General features: G+C 41.1%; 1 protein-coding gene across 1 annotated transcript in view; it reads left to right on the top strand.

The window, feature by feature from the left end:
* The window catches only part of RYBP (RING1 and YY1 binding protein), a 41,241-nt gene extending 22,657 nt beyond the window's left edge, over positions 1–18,584 (top strand). Inside the window, exons 3-5 of the mRNA XM_026052586.1 lie at positions 12,165–12,341; positions 12,445–12,543; positions 15,035–18,584. Coding sequence (XP_025908371.1) covers positions 12,165–12,341; positions 12,445–12,543; positions 15,035–15,287 — 529 coding nt within the window. The 3' untranslated portion in view covers positions 15,288–18,584. The remainder of the gene's footprint in view (positions 1–12,164; positions 12,342–12,444; positions 12,544–15,034) is intronic.
* The last annotated feature ends 298 nt before the right edge of the window (positions 18,585–18,882 follow it).

Genomic DNA, 18,882 nt, shown 5'->3' on the forward strand with positions numbered 1-18,882 from the left:
CCCTCACTATTTAGTTAACAGATGCCAAATTTTGAAAAATTACTTCAAAATCCTTAAATCCAGAATCCACTTGTAGATTTTGAGTCACTGAAAGGACGACAGTGAAGTGAGGGTGCATATTTTGTAGGGGAATGTACTGCATTAAGCACAGCTATGTTAGAGGAACTTGCTGGATGTTGTTGTTTTTATCAGTGCATTTGCCTGTCTTAGCAAGCAATGGAAAACACCCAAATGCTCCCTCATCTATCTCTCTTCCACTAGTGCTGGAAACTGTAAAAGCTGGAAGCTTTGGAAGCCGAAGGCTGTTGCTAAGCAGACGTCGGTTAGTTCTCCTTCAGCCCGAGACTCTCCAGATGACATATTGTATTAGGCTGACAATTCCACACGTGTTGTGGGTCAGGCATGCTGCCAAGCGCTCAGCGTTTAGCCAGCAGGGAAAAAAAGCATTAGGAATCCCAATAATCCACACATCGGTTTCTGTGCGCTGCTTGGTCAGTGGAGACTGAGCAAGTGAGCTGTGGAGAGATTGTGGGTATTAAGTGGGATGGGTAATGAAAGGCTCTTCTGGCATTGATGTGAGAGTCTTTAAATGGAAAATGACTTCAAATGATGGTGCCAGGATGGTCAGAGGGATTTACAGCTGGCACAGGTTCACAGTTTAACTGGTAGTTTTCAGCAAGACTAACCTTTTTAGGAGGAAGCACTGGGATTTTTTAAAGAACTTGAAAGAATGAACTTCTGTCAGAATTTGCTCGCTTTCCCTCTCTCAGACCTTGTACCTGGATGATGGCAATTCAGGATTTTGTCTATATTTGTTTGCATATACGTACAAGTCAATGTGTGCAAACATATCTAAAACTATGAAGTAGAAGTCACCAAGAGGATAACATACTTGCAGTGCACTCAGAAAATGTAATAAAATTAATGTTTTAGGTTTAAGATTACCTTATCTAAAAGAGTGTTTTTAAATATTGGCAGTTTTGTGTCTGGACAAACAGTCGTCATCTACTCATCTGGAGCTGATGTGCAGAAGATGCTTTTTGTTATGTAGGATAATGCTCTCTGCCGATTTTGTTCGTAGAGATGGGTGGTTTTTCATATCCTACAATGTGTTAGACACGTGTAAGCAATTAGTATTAACATCCTAAAAAAGAAATTTATTGTTAAGTAAGTTTCTAAGTTAGAGCTTCTGAACTTACTCTAATAGTACTATTTCCTGGTAAATTTTGCAAGCAGTGGGATCAGTTCCTCAAGCCTGACAGCAGTTATTTTGAAAGCAGTGGTTTTGTGCTGCTTGGTGTGGGTATTGGGATTAGCTGCATTTCACACAGTTGCTTAAGCAGGAGCTATTGGTGGCAGCTGAGCACCTGGTTCCTGTTTAGGCTTTTGCAGGAGGAGATGTGTGTGCACACACGGGACCGGTGTCTGCAGTGGCTTCGCCTTGAGCCATGCGGCTGGAGCCGCTGCTGCTCACGTGTCCGTGTGCAGGTCTCAAATTTGTTCAGCAAACATTTCTTGAGCTGAAAAAGCCTCTCCAAGGCTCACCAAGGCCTTCCAAAAGCACCTGTCTGCCTTCATCTTTGTCCTTTCCCAATGTCTTTTATTTCCAGTTGTGCTTAGGGAAGCAGATGATTTATTGAGATTTCCCGTTTAACTTTTCCTGCTGCTCATTTCTCTGCAGTTTGGTCTGTGAAAGGCAGCTTAAGTGAAGTGCAGCTCCCACCACGCGACGGGGAGCAGCTCTGCTGTCGAGTTGGGCACGGCTGTGCCTGTATCTTAACCTGTGTGTGTGCTGCAAGGTGGGATTTGCTTGTAAAGCTACACTAGTGGTTGTACAAAGACTCTTAAAATACAACTCTCTTATTAAAGGAAATTCCATCACTGATTTTTCTTTAAAATGTGTTTTAGCTTGTTGGAGAACTCTGTTTCTCTCATTTGAGATGAACCTGTGGTTCCCAAAGTAGTCAAATTAAAATTGTTTCACTCAGTTGGCTTCTTTCTTGTTTGTTTTTTTTTTAATGGCATCCAAAGGGATGTGGAGTCTATGAGACTATTATGGTTATTATGGTCTACTGGGTATTTATTGTAGACTAGGTAATTTTTCATTTTGCTTCTGTGTGAATTTAGCCTCGTGGAGTAAATGATAGAGAAATCTCTTTTTCCTAAGTGTGCAGTGTTCCAATGTCATGTGAATACAGTGAAATTTTGTTTTGATAAACAAAGCACATTCAGGGCTGTGCAGCAGAAAAATGACGCAGTAGAAATTTCTTAGCTGTTTTTGAGCTAAGCTATCTTACTTCCCTGTCTTGAAGGTCTGGGCATTTAAATTAGCTGCATTTATCAACAATTAAGTATTGCTCTGCTTTAACCACTACGTCCCTGAGAGAGACTAGGAAGCCCATTGCATAGCCCGTGCTGGTGACCGTCTCTCGCAGCTCCAGAGGCTCTTTCAGTCCTGTTGGTGCTGGGCCCAGGCCATCATGCAACTGAAAACGTAACCCTTGATCTCTCTGGATCAGAGCTGAAGTACAGGAGGCACAAAGTATTTGATACAAAGTCACCTTAGTTAAGAGTCAAAATCCACTTTTTTTTTTAATGGGTGTTGGGCATGTGTGTTATCAAAGTACAAACTCTGGATCAACAAAACTGACAGGTAATTTCAAAATCTTAAAATTGCAGCCAACCCCCGTTATATGGCACGTGGTGTTTCAGAGATTCATTATAGAAGTGTTGATTTTGCAGATGTAGATTAGACAAGGTTTACATTTTCTCTGCCTTTGTTTAAAAACAACAAAAAAGTTGGGAGGCTATCTGAGCAGCAGTGTTACTTATGGTGCTGCAATCGTGGATGCTCTGTGTCTGACACATTTTGAAATTTGGAGGTGCTTAGGCATGTTTAAAGAGAAAATGTTCTCAAAATTTAAATACTTCTTTCTCCTTGAAGGAAAAGTGACTCTTTGCACTAACCCAATAGCACACTTTAGAAGGATATTTTTGGAAATATATTTTCCTTATCAGTATTAATACTTTAATTGCTTCTAATACGGAGTTTGTACTGCTTGATTGTCATGGGCTGGGTGAGTGTGCGGCACCCAGGGCAAGTGCAGTTGGAGCTGAGCCCAGGATCCCGACAGAGCCTGTGGCTCGTCTGGGAAACCCTCCCTGCTGCAGCGACAGCCTTGGCAGTGTGCGTGCAGCTTCCCCAAGCTGCCAGGAGCCCTCCCTCCCAAAAAGGGCTCTAACGGACCCCACCTGAGCCTGAACAAACATCAGGTTAAAGCTGTTTATAAATTTAGTGTGAAACTTCTTGGGTGCCTTAAAACCTTAAGGCAGATGCACCCTGATGGGTCATGTGAAGTTAAACTAATAGATGATGTGTGCTTGAATTTCCCTCTCCACTCAAAATTTCAGTGACTGAAGCTGAAATACACATTAGCAACAGTTTATAAAATGCTTTTGTAACATGTAGTCTGCTATTCCCATTTTTCAGCTATAGTTAGTGTTGCAAAAGCTGGTTTTCTCAGACTTTCATTATTTTAATTCCTAATATAAGCTATAAGCAGTTGCTCTAGGGAATCGGCACACTCAAGTGGTGCCAGGCGTGTTGTACCCTTGTGCTGCCGTGTGTTCCTGCTTGCTGGTTGGGGTCTTCAGATTCTGGGTGTTTACCACCTTGAGGACTGTACATAGCTTAAGAAACAGTCAAAAAGGAAGAAATAATAATGATTTGTGTTAGAAATCAGAGTATTTTATTATACTCATCTAGGTTGCTGCAAGCTTTGTGAATGGTCTTTCAAAGTTTTGCTTTTGAGAGCAGCTTATTTTTGATAAGTGAGTAAAACTATTTTAGTTTTATCATCATCCTGGTGGTAGTAAGCAGGTATTATTTTGTGCTAAGATTAGTGAGTTTGCCATGAAAATTTTGTAAGTGCTTGTAAATCATGAGGCATTCATTTGGTATTTTGCCATTTTGCAGCAAGGTGTGTCAAGGTGAAAACACCAGAAGCAGCAGCCCAATAAATTGTACTGTTTTGGTGTTCAGTCTGATGAAATCCTGATTTGAGTTTTCAGCGATGGACTAGCAAGTACCTGAAGCTCAAAGAATGGCTCAGTGAATACATCAAGGGTGTGATGATGATTGCAAAATGTTCCAAAAATAAAGCATGCAAAGCACTTGCCACTTAAAACTAAAATGTTGGTGACCAAGGAAAGTTGAATTCTAAAGAAAAATGATTCAGTAATCTAAAGGTCATCTTTTCAAGTTCAGGCTTGATTTGATCTACATGTTCACAGTTGCATTTCATCATTTTTTAAAAACTCACTTTTTATTTCTGTATTTATTAGCTCTCTTTTTTTGTGCTAGTCTAAAACTTCTTCCCCATCAATACAGCAGATGAATATGAGATGATTTCTTTCTTTCGTTCCCTGAATGCCTTGCCATGCAGCTAATGACTAGGTTTGGAAAGCAAAAGTTGAGGCAAGGAGGGGGAATTGTAAAGCTTTTCTTGCTGAATTGGAGCTTAGGGTCATGTTGCAATTTGGAATTGATACTATTATAATTCATTACATATTGGAGATTTCATTCATATTAAGTGGGCAAGGATGCTCTCTTTTTTTAATCTAACCCTAGTGATTTATTTTTATGTAAATAATGAGGAAGGATAGAGTAATGCATCTGAAAAACCCCAATCCTGGTTGTGTAGTTTTGTCTTAGTTTCCTATATTGACTCAAAAAGTTTTAAAGTAGCTTTATGGTATGTGCAAGTGCCATGAGGCTGTGATTCCTGGTTCTGTGTTTTCTTCTAGAGATGCTCAAAATCTTCATGAGAGGGGGCAGATTTTTGGACAGTTCTGTTTTTCCTGTTAATCTGGACAAAATATGTGTATGCAGCTCCTTGGCGGGGGGGTGCGTACACATGTGGGTAGATGTGCGCTTGTTGCCTCTGCCTGTTAAGTGCAGGGGTGGAGCTGAGTGAGGCCGGGAGCAGCTGCCTCTTCCCGCTGGATCTGTGCCAGGGATCCGAGCAGTTGCAGAAAGCAGCAGCAGGACAAACATCTGCTGCTGGCCTGGGGGCTCACCTTGGGATGGGTGCTGAAAGCTGCTCTGCTTCACCTTCAGGAAGGGATCCTGGGTTAGGCTGAGACTCCAGCTCTGCCTCAAGGGCCCTGTAGGGCTTGTCCTGTGCCGGGAGAATCAAGTTTTGTGGGTGTTTGTTTTCAGCTCAGTGTGACTCATTGTATTTACTACAGACATAATAAGTTAAACTTTATTGTATTAGTAGTTAAGTAAAGATCAAGTGCTCTCTTGGTGACCAACGTTGCACATCACTTCTCACCATCACTACTGTTCTGCCTGCACATCCAGGTATTGAGAAGCCTGAAGAATAACTTAGTAACTTCTGTTTCACTCTTCCTTTCTGCCCACAGTGATTCCCAATTAAATAATGACCAAAGGGACTTTCACACTAGAGAAATGCTGCTTTGCAAGAGATCTGCAAAAGTTCTTCAAAGAAAGAGATCTGGGAAGGAAGCTTTTGTTTTGATATGCTGTCTTACCTGTGTGGTTTGCTGATCTCTGTCATTTTGCATGGAGCAGAAGTGGGGGAACTTCCCAAATAAATCAAGTCATAATGCATGGGGTTTTGGTATACTGAAACTTGGCCTGATTTATCATGTGGAACTTAACGGGAAGATGCAGAGATTCCTTTTGCTGAGCCTGCTGAGGCCTTTTGCCATTTCTTGTATAAAATATGACATAAAGGACTTGGGTTTCACGTATATCACAGGTATTGCTTTGAGGATACCTAACTGGCTGTGTTTTGGGGAGCAGGATGTTTGGAGTGAGCTTAAGTGAGCACGGCTGAAGTTCTGTGCAAAGACATATCAGAAATGTGTAACTTGGTATATCAAAATGGGTCAGTATATGAAAACAGGGCTGTAAACTCAGTGCTGAGGTACTTCATCAGTCTGCTCATGTGTAGAAGCTGATAGACAGGGGCAAGCTACAGTGCAAATACTTTTCTCTAGCTATGGGACTGTAAGGGAAGTGTCAGCTGGTGAACGCTGGTCCTGGCATTGGACCTGTCCTTCGGGCAGCTTCAGCACAAGACTTCAGCCCTGGGACTCTTCCTGCAGGCAGCCTGCCAGCTCCTAAGTTCAGCAGGGCAAGGAGCACAGGATAAGATGTGTTCTATTTGATTTGCCTTGGGGTTAATGATCCTGACTTGCCCTCAGGTTTAGATTTGTGGTTGTGCTTGTGTGGCCTCTTAAGACAAGCTATATTGGCAGGTTTGAATTTGGTATTATAGTAGAATGAGGATTTTGACAAATTATGTGACTACTTACAGCTATATCATGGCAAAATTATGGTCAAATGCTTTCTTCTCAATACCTCTTACACGTGTTAAATGAGGGTGGAAGCTTGCATTTCATTTAATAACTCTCCTCAATTTGAAGAGAAGGAAAAAAATGGGGGAAAAAATGAGATTTTCATGTTAGAGGAAAGGAAGAGCTAGCAGCTGTGTGAAACCACTGCAAATTGAACCATTGCAGAAAGTGTTCAAGCTGTGGGAAGTGACCCGAAGTCTAACAGTGTCTGGTAGAAAAACATAAAGCTTAAAACGCTGCTCTTCTGAAATCCGAAAAGCTCAAGGTTTGTTCTCACAGCCAGGGACAGTTATCACAAAGCAGAGGAGACTTTATCTCTGCTTTGTCTCTTCTTAACTCTGCAGAGAAGGTGAGAGACATCAGGCCAGATAGTCAGTGAGTACACTGAGGAGTGTGGCTGTTTTCAGTAGGGGCCATGGATATTCAAACGTACTTGGTTGTGGTGCAGAATTGTTTGTGCAAGGTGATGATGTTCTTTCACATTTTCCCCAAAAGGCCGGATTTAACACTAATACTAGTCATTCAAGCCCCTTTGCTGTGTTTTGGCCTATGAAATTAGTAGCAGATACGGTTCTCTTTGCAGCTGAAAAGTAATTGTGTTGCACTGATGGTGTAGCAAAAGATTGAAGCCTGTGAATGAGCACTGGATGCTCACTATGTTGACAACTTTTTAAGTTTTAGGTATTTGCATTTTAAACAAAAGCTCAACATTAATATATTAATGTTAAATAATAATTGTATTCTTTCAGTAAAATATTGCTCAATCACATATTTGTCACTCCTTGTCCTTCCAGCCTCTTCAGTGCTTTTGTTCATTGCCTAGTTGTTTTGTACTCTTTTATTATAAGGAGAATTTCTCCGATAGATGTATGCAGCTTCCACAGTGCTGTGCAATTGCACTCCGAGGACAATTTGTCCATTCATGGCTTTTCTTGTTGCTAAAAATGACTGTGCACTCATCGCAAATGAGCTGCAAAATATGCACACAAAAATGAGTGTTCACTCATTAAGCCATGAATATGGTTTAATTTATCTGAAGGTTTTGTTCTTATAGATATAAAAATGTTAAGAGTAGAGATTTATATATATATATGTATATTATATATATTTTTTTCTGTTTCATTTATTTGGTAGATTGGTTTCTACCCTTTACGGTATCTCTTGGATGTGTGCTGCTTGTATTTTGGTTCTGGCCCTGATTGTTTTATAAACACTTGCACAGAAATTTTTCTTGTATTTCGACTCTATACTGCATATAAAACATTTCCGCAAAGAACTGGAGAGCCGCTCAGAGGTCTGACTGTATCACCACTGGCATCAAAGCTAGAACAGCATGAAATTAGCCAAATCCTCAGTGCTCCGTGTTACATGAGGTTTTGACTCTGAAATCCCACTTGATGCTTCTTTTATTCTTCTGATAACACAGTTGTAGGAAAGTAAGAGCAATTATAATTAGATCCACGTTTCTGGGGATTGCTGGAGTCCCTTAAGACCCTGTGTGTTGCTGTGGGTATAAGGCAGGCTACGGTTTCCATGCGGCTGGTCTGTGTGAGATGGATGGTTTGTGTTTTCTTCAACTAAGTGGTAAGTGGGACCAAGAAATCCCAAACAGATACAGAACTTAAGGTCACATGAAAAATATGGTGAAAATTATCCTTCTATATCCCTTTTAAAACCTGGTATGGAGTAAATAACATCAGAATGTGATTTTTTTTTTTTTCTAAACGGAGAGAAGAGCAAGTAAAGAAATAGTGAGCGAAGACACACAATTCCTACATCTAGATGTGCTGCAAGCACTTAGTGCCCTAAAGAGAGTCCTTGGTTATGCTTTAGGGGAAACTGTGAGATACCATAGAAAATGCAGGTGATAAAGTTTAAAAAAAAAAAAAAGGCAGTTTTGCTTTGGATCCTGAACTTGGGTACATATTCAGCAAGACTTTCCTAGAAGCTCCTACTTTTCTTCCACTTATGTGCACAAAATTTCCCAGTGTCAAATAACAGTCTCAGGACAGCGTATTTTGCAGGCATGAGGTTTTTAATAGCTGACCAGGCAGGAAAGCAGTAAAGAGCGTATTTGTGTGCAGCGGTGACAGTAGTGATGATGAAGACCTAGGTGTCAAAACCACACTCTGGATGGATAGGTATGTTTCATCTTTTTCATGCATCAGTGTTTCCTTTCTTTGAAGATCTTTTTCACAAAGACATGCTCTTGTAACTCAAGGTACAGTAAAGCTTAATTAACTTGAAACACTTAGTTCAACCATAACTTTGCAAACACAGTTTTAGGTTTGTTGGCCTTAGTTTTTGGGAGGGAGAAGACTTGCTTGTGCTCTTCACTGATTATTTGTCACACTAGGGTTGGATCTTGGTAGTTAAGTCTTTAGCCAGGCTGTTACTTTTATAGAAATTGGCCCAAGCAAAGCAGTTACTTAAGGCTGAATAAACCTGCCTAGCACTGGGTCCTGCTCATGCAACCCTATGGTATGGCACAGTATGGTATTATCTTCTCACTACTGAAAGCACTTGCCTGATGTTGCATGCAGAAAAGATGTGATAATGTTGGCTGTCAACATGTCATAGCACGTTTCGGTTTACAGAGATCCACACCGGACAGGATTTCAAGCACTCTCTTCTTCCAGAAATGCTGCAAGGAGTCAGTTTGTTGCTCCCCAGTTGGGTTTCTCTCCATTGACTTTCCTGCTCTTTATCAGGAAAGAAAAAGCAAGAGAAGCAACTAGAAAGTAATTGCTGCTCCTTTCTAATTTCTAGAAAGCCACGTAAGCTGCCAGCTACATCAGCTGGAGAAGAATGCACAAAACTCATGAAAAGGGTCATTGCTGTGACAAATAGTGTGACATGATGACACTATAGATGACTGTATGTGTGTTAGGTATCTTTGTGTGTGTGCGTGTAGGCAGAAGGTTGCTAAATGACACATGAATCTGTGCTAGACTGGGTGAGCGTAAGCCCCAGTAGTGTGTGTGTTTAGTATGCAGGGAAACGTGAACCACATTTTGGGTATTGCAGATACTTTACTTGATTGTGGTTACTATGGTTATAGTTCGCTGTGGTTCAGAGTGTGCTGCTGCACTTGTTTGGCTTGGCTTTTTTGTAAAGGACTTGTAACTAGGGAATCCTGGCTGCAGTAGGAGCACAAGGCCTTGTTGGAAGATTGTATCACTTCTATTATCATTATAGTGATTGCCTAACTTGTTTAAACCTTCCTAAGATAGCTACAAATGTCAATAGAATGGCCAAACTGGAAAGCTATTATTTGGGAAATTATTTTTTTAAAATCTGTTTTCTCAGGTGCAGCAGATATTTTAAAATATGTTGTCTATTAAGAAAAGTCTGAGCAGTGAGTCCCACTTTCTGTGTGTCTTTTTCTCTGCTCTCTCCTTGCATGGTGTGAGAAGGAATCTACAAATATGGTTCATGCAGACGTTGAGCTAGTTATGTCAGCGACTTTCCAGAAAGTGATAAAGCTTAATAAATGTCGTGTGCTGTCAAGAACACAGATAAGGAGTGGGAGATAGAGTGGGGAGGTGCCAGAGTTCAGTCTGGTTTTTACTGGCAGCCTTCTCTGGGGAAAAGCAACAGTATTTTGAAATATCAGTGCGACTTTTATTTGTGGTTAATTATGAATTAATTGGCGATTGGAGCGAGCACAGCGCTGCTATCAGCGTGGTGGTCATTAAAGCTGCAGCATGTGGAAGTGGCGCGGACCGGCGCCGTGCCGAGCAGCGCGCTCAGTGATGCTGCGCTCGGCTTCTCGCGGCGGGATTCCCTGGTACAGGGCCCAGATAAAATGCTCAGGAGCAAACAGCCAGGGTTTTGCATTTAGCTGCTTGCTTAACTAGAGACTAGGTGTAAGCCAGGGTGGAAAAGGCAGCCCCAAGCACTGAGGTTTATCACGCAGGGAGATGGTATCTGCCCCTTCTCCAAAGGTTTCTCCATGTTTTCTTTAATATGCAGTCTTTATAGGCAAAGGGACATGAGATCAAGAAGCAGGTCTGATCTGCGAAGCTTTTCAGCAGCAGAGTTATTTTAGAAAAGGCTGGAAGGAGGAGGTTCAGGGCTTGGAGCACTGCGAGGCGGGCAGCAGAGGCTCCTTGTCAGAGAATGAAGAGCTGTCCCTTCCCGGAGGAGTGTGAGCAGCGCTCTGTGCCTCTGGCTCGTCACCCGCTCGGCGTTGTTCACATAAATGAGGATCGGGCCAAGGGGCAGCTTGGGCTTCTGAGGTATGTTTCAAATGCCATTAGAGATGTAACTTCAGGTTAAAAGTCAAATTTCAGGCAGCTTTAAAATTTAAAGTGTAACTGTATCAGTGAGGAGTTCAGTGCTGGTGGCTGCTCTCCTCAGATCCTGAGTCGGGTATCTGAGAGGCATCACTGCTCTTAGCAGAAACACTAAGGAGCTGTATGAAGGGAGATGAACTTAAGACCTTGTGCACAGGTAGAGCCCTGACCCTTGGATTTCTATGGCTAGGTGTAGTTTTAAGGCAACAATTGCATGCTGTGCAAAAACTCATTAACAAACCATATTTGCACAGAAAATTGAAATTGTGTTCATAACCAATACAACAGATAAGCACAATGTGGCCAACTGCTGCAATTAGTATTCAGCTCATAACTGAATATTAAGACAGCTGCAAACAGGTTGCTTCCCCTGCTAAGCTGTGTGGACAGAGGGAGCCTAGGCCCTTCTGGCTGTGTGAAGGGGGTGAATTACTCGGGAGCGTCCGGGAATTCTCAGAGTGCAAATGGCCTCAGCAGGCCAGGCCAGAGCACGATCTCAAGGTGTTAAGCTAAGAGGAGATGCAAGTTTGGTAGGGTGCGCAGAAGACACTACGGTATGAATTTCTGTGACACTATACACAGAGACCTAATTATTGGTTATATGGCAAGGCTGATTGCAGCAGAAATTGCTCTCAAATTACCTTGCACTGCCGCCCGCTATAGAAAGCGCTATACCTTGTGCTGCCTCTTGCTATAGAAAGGAATGGCTGCTCTTCTTTTATTCCCCAGCCCAACAGGCACATTCCCCAGCACCTACAGCAAGCAGGGCTTTAGAGACTCTTTTCTATCTCTTTCTCAGTCCATCTGAATATATGTTGTATAAATTACTGAGCAGCATTCGGACATTGTGGGCTATTGTGTGAGGACAGGGTGTCAGAGGCTGGCACAGCCTTTCCTCCTCATGGAATGGTGAATGCCTGTTTGTTTTTATGTTCCTTGCAGAGCATTTAAGTCTTGGTCTTTGGGACAAAGTAATCTCAGTTACCTTCTGTTGTTCTTTGTTATCGATGCTAAGTTCACTGCTTCGGGGAACAAGAGCTCATTTGAAAAATTAAATTGAGAGAGATGGAGACTGATTTTTATCAGCAAATTTATTTTTATTGTTACCTCTTAAAGTGTAGTGCATTTTATGGTCGGCAACGTCTTGAATGCTGCTTTTCAACATGCTCTGAAAAGCTTGGGCTGTGATTTTGTGAAATAGATAGGAAATGGAGTATTAGAATTACTAGGAGAGGCTGGAAACTGATGAAATGTCAACTTGGAGTAATTCTTATTTTGAAAATTTGAATCTTATTTATTTTGAAAGTTTAGGAGCAACAGTAACACCTGACACTAAATAAAGACATCCATTTGGTTCTTTTTAAGCAAAGTTTTCTTCCCTGATTGCTGAAATAAAAATAGAGCTTTTTACAAAGTTGCTTTGCTGTATAAAAATTGATTGTGGATCTTCCTCTCTTTTTTTTCCCATTCTCATTATAGAAAGCCTAGAATAAACTCTCAGTTGGTGGCACAACAAGTTGCCCAGCAATATGCAACCCCACCACCACCTAAGAAGGAGAAGAAGGAAAAAGTGGAAAAACAAGATAAAGAAAAACCTGACAAAGAAAAAGAAATCAGTCCAAGTGTTACAAAAAAGAACACTAACAAGAAGACTAAGTAAGTTTCAAGGATGATCTATTAAATGTGGAGTTACTGAAGTAGTACTGCGTGTTAATGAAGTGCAGTTTAATCTAATATCTCTCCCCTTCAACTCTTACAGACCAAAGTCGGATATAGTGAAAGACCCTCCTAGTGAAGCAAACAGTATACAGTCTGGGAATACTACAACAAAGACCAACGACTCAAATCACACTTCAAGGTAACTATCAAAAAGTTTAAGTTCCCAGTATGTGGAAATTGTGTTAAGTTGTAAACACTTCCTATCAGTCAACCAAGGAGCGGGGGGACAGAACAGTGAGGTCTGTCCGTTAGCATGACAAGCCCAGCAGTGATTCTGAACTTCTTCCATGCAAAAGCACTCAAATACTCATCTGGTGAGGGCAGATTCAAGCACTGATGATATGTCACGTTAACCCCTCCCTTTTAGTTTCTCTACTGAAAGAATAAATGTTAACTGGGTAATAAACTGCAAACAAAAAAAAAAAAAAAAAAAAAAAAATCAAATTATAATGGTCCTGTCAAATCAGTGTGAGCAAGACTATTCTGAAGTCCTGCCCTTCTTTGCTTTACTTTTTTTCTGTTTTGTTCATGTTACTTTTTCATTGTGCTTAGAGACACAGAAAGTTTCCCTCATGTACTTGCTGCATGGTTTCCTTCAAAGGGTCTCAGCAGCAGGAACTTTTCTAGGCAGATTTTAATCTAGGCCCAGGCCAAGTGCTGCTTTTTTTTTTTCTTTTTTTTTTCTCTCCTCCTCCTTCCTTTCCCCCTCAGTGTGTAACTCTGAGCGATGGCTTCTGACAGGCAATAGCAGAAACGCACGCTCACAGCGGGAGAAAGGTGCACGCAGAAAGGTCGGTTCCGTTATCTGGGCTAGCATTTTTGACTGTTACTGAATACAAGAGAAAACAAATGACCCCATCAAATTACAGGAAGGACTGGGTTTCCTAGAGGAACTTGGAGCTTAAGGAGGAAAATGCATGCGCATACTACACTTCCTGGCATGTTTGCTCCCCGTTCTTTGGGGGCGGTCTTAAACGGCTCAGCCAGTGTCAGAAAGCTGACGAAACCCTGTAAATTTGCTGAGCTGGTTGGCCTTTCTTGTCACCCGCAGACAAGGTGATGCGATGATTTCATCGGTCTGTGGTTATGTGTTAGAATTGCCAGCTCTTGCAAGTGCGTATGTACAACGCACACACGTGGGCGTATGTCTCAGTAGTGCTGGAATTTGCTCAGCACAACTACTGTTTTGAAAAAGCTGGTCACTAAGCGACAGGGCCCGCTCAAGTCAGAAGTTTTAACAAGATCTACTCCTGCACAGGAATATTTTATGTATATGTTCTACTTATTACAAATGTTTTTCCTGTTATACTTTTCTAAAACTGCCTCCTAGTTCAGATATGAAAATACTGTTTTTGATGAAGTAATTCCTTCATCATTTTTATTAAAGTTTTGGGAAAATATTTGTTCATTAATACTTCCTTCTATTCTGTCTAGTCCTACAATATCACTTGGATGGCTGTCGCATATGAAGTCAGCTTAATTTCCTTTTATTTAGGGTTGCATTATGCAGTGTACACTGAAAAGAGTCAGAGTGATTTAAAAACTAGAGCTTGATCTCAAAGTTATCCTCTCCTTCCCTCTGTCTCTTCAAATAAGTTAGTGCTCGGCAAGCTGCCTTTCACTGCAGTATGAAGACTCTCCTGTATAATTTCCCATTTGGAAATATTCTTCCTCTGAAGCATCACCCTTAATTAGGAGCAAAAGTTGTAAGCTGCAGCAGTCACTGCAGCTGACTTGGAATTTGTTGGTAGAGGAATGGCCAACGTACTTGCAGTTCTTATCTTGAAGGCAAGATTTAAAGGCGACTTTGCTGTATGAGAGCTTTGCACCAAACCCTGAGATGCCCATGGATGTCAGCTTCCCCGAGTCTAGACCCTTATTAGCTTCATTCCTAATTGAATGATAGCACAGCATGCAATTTACTGAGATAATCCTGAGCTATAAATACCAGGGTGCTCTTTCCTGTGTTTTCTCCTGACTGAAAGAACTAGCTGCAAGAAGTATCGCTGTACGTTCAGGGTTTTATTTACAATAGCCTTGTTCCAAAGGGAGCATTTTGAGCAGTTTTATATGTGGGCTGATTGGGCATCTGATTTGTATAAACTCAAAGCAGTTGAAAGAGAAGCCAGGCTGTCCCAGGGCCTGTGTTGTTTGCAGCTGCAGAGTTCCAATATGGGAATGAAAGAGCCATGTTCAGATGCTTTCATGTGGTTTTGTATTGCAGAGTCACAGCCTTGTCTCATAACATCAGGGCACATGATGCGATGGAGAATTTAGATAGCAGGCTTCTTTCATCTGCCCCGTGGGGAGGAGATCCTTAGTGCTCTCTGGCTCCTGTCTGCTTGGCTCTCTTGTAGTGTCCTGCTTTTTGGCTGAGCTGGATTAAAGATAACAGCCTAGAGCCCTGTGCTTGTCACCAAGCTCTGCAGGACGGGGCTCTCCTGTGGGACTAAGCGTGAGCAGGAGGTCAGGCCTTCATCCTTTGCACTGTGCTCTGCAGCACTGCCTGCTACCTGTGTTGTCTTCCTTGTTATTGGTGTGTGCAGGTGAATGGTGGACAAGCCGATGAGCTGCTTGATGATTTTATTTAGAATAAGCTTCTCCTTTCTTTTAAATACTTCTTCTTCCAGACCCAGACTGAAAAATGTGGACAGAAGTACTGCACAGCAGCTGGCAGTCACAGTGGGAAATGTCACAGTAATTATCACAGACTTTAAAGAAAAGACTCGCTCCTCGTCCACGTCGTCTTCTACAGTGACCTCCAGTGCAGGCTCAGAACAACAGAATCAGAGCAGCTCTGGCTCTGAGAGCACAGACAAGGGCTCGTCCCGCTCCTCCACACCAAAGGGGGACATCTCGGCAGTCAACGACGAATCTTTCTGAAAAATTGCACATGGAGTTGTGGAAACTATGAATCGGGGTATGAAATTCAAACACTCCACCTGCCCATGCTGTTTGAATCCTGGAGAGCCTCTTCTGTGCTTGAAAACCCACTTTCTTGGACATCGACCTCTTACTGATGCAACCAGGATAATTTCTGCTTGCCATGGGCATCTGGCCACCAAGGAATTTCTCACCCTAATGATTACTCTTGACACTTTTATGTATTCCATTGTTTTATATGATTTTCCTAACAATCATTTATAATTGGATGTGCTCCTGAATCTACTTTTTTATAATATCTGCTGTGCACAATTTTCCATGAACATTACAAGTTTTTGTTTTGGGGTAGGGCGTGGGTGGGAAGGGAAGGGGGCTTTATTTATTGCATTCACAAACTCCATCCTCTTTCAACATATCCTTTTTAAGTTCAGTTCTTCTTCCAGTTATACTGTGTACTATCAGTTTTGATATAAATTATATATAAATATATATATAAATAAATATATATAAAGGGTTATTTGAAACCAATACATGGAAACGCTGGTGCTTGAAACACTGTGAAGTGAAAAAAATATTGAACAGTTAAAGATCTGGGACAGTCCCCTTCTGTGAAGTACTGAAACTGAAACAGAACTGGTCTAAGGCGAAAAGTGCGTTCCTGAAGGTTTGAACCTGGATGGGACCATTCGCTCTATTCTTCCTTCCCCCTTTCTTCTCTTATTAATAGCAAAAGAAGTGCTGGCCAGACAGCCCTGAATTTTCCACATTGGGATCTGAGACTGGGAGGTTGCTCTGGGTAGCTCGTGTTTCCAGGAGGGTGGCTCAGAGTGGCCGTGGGCAAGTCTGGGTCCTATGGGAGAGCAAGAGCCCAGCACGAGGCTGGTTCTCGAATGCCATGGGGTAACGTAGGGCTTGCTAATGCATCTGTCGCTGTCCTGTGTGGCCCATCCCGCAGACCTTTGGTGTCTTTAGGTTGCTAAATTTCCTGCATTTTCCATGCTGTTGGGCTTATATTTTTTTGTTTGAAATCCATCTGTATTCCAAGAGCGATTCCTGAACAGTTTATCATCCAGCGATGACATTAGCCCTGTCAGTGTTTGGACACTTGTGGATACCCTGCTGTGGAAATGGAAGTTGTGAAAAGCTTTCATGCTGGCAAGTAAGCAACAAGTGCAACTCGTGACCAGAATCTCCTTCGTTCTTGCCCTAAGGCTGTTCACACTGATTTACTTTTATATTTTTTTTTCCTGGCCTGTTAGTGTTGTTTTACAGTTTACCTTCTATGCATTATCCTGCTAAAACACTAGTCTGAAGAAGTGAAACAAACTTTTTTTTTCCTGTTTTAATAACCTCTTTTGTCTTTTTGTCCTTATTTAGTGGCCCCAGCGTGCTTTGCAGTAATTTCAGGCACAGAGACTGTGACTTTATTTGACATCAAATACATAACTTTCAGGTATGACAAAAGAGGGCCGCTTATTGGCAACTTTTTGCCAGCTTGTTACATTATGAATTATTTGATTATTTGCTTAGCAAGAAGAAATTCTCTTTGTGGAGGCGACTGCAAAATTTCTTTTAAAATCCGTGTGGCTTTGAGCAGCAGATGTAGGCTCTTTTTCATGCTGGTGACAGAAATCTGTGATTAACTAACTCACTAGACCTCTGCTCGAAGGTACGTGCAATGGCAATGCCTTTGCAACTATGACTTTCTTCTGAACGTGTTAGCCCAGGCACCCCAATTTAATTCTGCTTATATTCACGTTATAGACCGTCTTTACCTTTTTAAGCATTTTTAAAGTATTTATTAAAGAACCAAAGGAAACCAGATGCTACCTGTGAGCATCATGACAATTTATTATGCATAGTTTTAAATACTATGAATTTCTCAATCCACATTTTAACATTAATGGGATATTGCAAAGACATTCCTTTTCCAGTTTTTACTGTTCCTTTAAGGGTCTCAGGGAGGGTAAACTGGTCAGCCATATTTATTTATTTTACTGAAATGTATTGGAATAATTTTTTAAGAGAGATTTTTTGAAAATGCCCCTGAACTTGTATATTTTGCACTGCTTTATAAATGATCCATTATCAATTAGGCTCGCATGCATTTTGGCCAGGATCCAGCAAAGTGTGGAAGCAAGTGGCCTGTCCCTCCGGCTCTGGGAGGGGAACTAATTTTGGTGCTTAAAGTGAACCACGTGCTTGCATTCTGGGTTGGATCTGGGAAATTGTGAAGAGAAAAAAAAAAAAAAAAAAAAGGGAGAGGGGAAAAAAAAGGCATTGTGTATACCAGGAAATTGCTTCTTTATAAAGTGAATGGACCTGTAGATTAGTTGAAAAAGCTTTAACACAGTAACCAGCTGCTCATAGGCTGCTGAATAAGTCAGTAAAATCTATTTTATCTATGTTTTGGGTGTGCCTCCTTGATAAAATAGCTTACTATAAATAAGTGGGAAAATTTTTTTGGAACAAGTGACCTGGAATTTTGTGTTTAATAGAAATTGCTGGCTAAGCATTGAACTTAACCGGGCCTCATCTTAGCTGTTGTGTTGTGAATTTGAAGGGTAGTGTTTACTTTTACACTTGATTTCTAAATGTGACGCCCTCAAGACATGTGTCTGGAAATGGAATTCCCTTCTCACTCTGCATCCTGAAGTTATCCCACTATTTTGGGGGAGCATGTTTAAATAAATAAAAGAACAAAAACACTAGTTTAGAGGAAGGACCAGATTCTTGGTATTCAGTGGCACAGAAAGCAGGTAAGTAAAGCACAGTGTTACGTTTGCTAAGTTTCAGCTTTTACACAGACACACACAGACACCAACACAGCTTGCCTGACTTGCTCAGTTTGACATAGTTACGCAAAGGGAAAAATAAAAGCATTTTACACAAACAGGCTATTTATTTTAATTGGAACACTTTGCTTGTTTCAAATTGGACAGATCTAAAATTTGGCAGTAGCTTCTGTGAGTTTCTTTCCACTGAGATGTTTTCACCTGCCTTATCAAGATCATTCTCAGTCTACTTTTTTAAGCTCTACCATAAACTTAAATTATTGAAAATTTATTAATTGCTGACTATATAATAACCTTTGCTTGTATGTAACCGAATGGTTTTAAGAGCCAACATTTAGAGTATGACAATGGAGCTGAACAGTTTTTAATGCGCAAGCAGTTCTGTTCTTGTGTATGACTTGTAACCTTAATTTACTGTGTAAAGATGGTTACATTATTTCCTTAGCTTTGTTTGTTGGAGACAAATATAGAATGCTTGTTTAAGTATGTCAAAACATAATCTTATCTTGTGGATTTTTATGTTAATGTATTATACGAGCTATATTTTTCATTTGCCCAGAAAGACAGCTTGTATAACGCTTTTGAAAGTTTTTCCGCTCTGTAAAGTCTTTAGAGCTGACAGTCCTGTTAGGTTTGTTTTAATCTTCATGCTAAAGTGTCAATGGTGGTTTTGTGAACTGGTCAGAAATTCACAGGTCTTAAATGTTTTTGGGAAATTTATATTGGACACTGCTCTTTGTCTAGCAAATAAAAGATGTTAATATATTCCTGTTACTGGCATGTGCACGACTGTTATTAGA

The sequence above is a fragment of the Nothoprocta perdicaria genome, unplaced genomic scaffold (genome assembly GCF_003342845.1).
Source record: "Nothoprocta perdicaria isolate Ctin4 unplaced genomic scaffold, notPer1 scaffold_9, whole genome shotgun sequence".
NCBI lineage: Eukaryota > Metazoa > Chordata > Aves > Tinamiformes > Tinamidae > Nothoprocta > Nothoprocta perdicaria.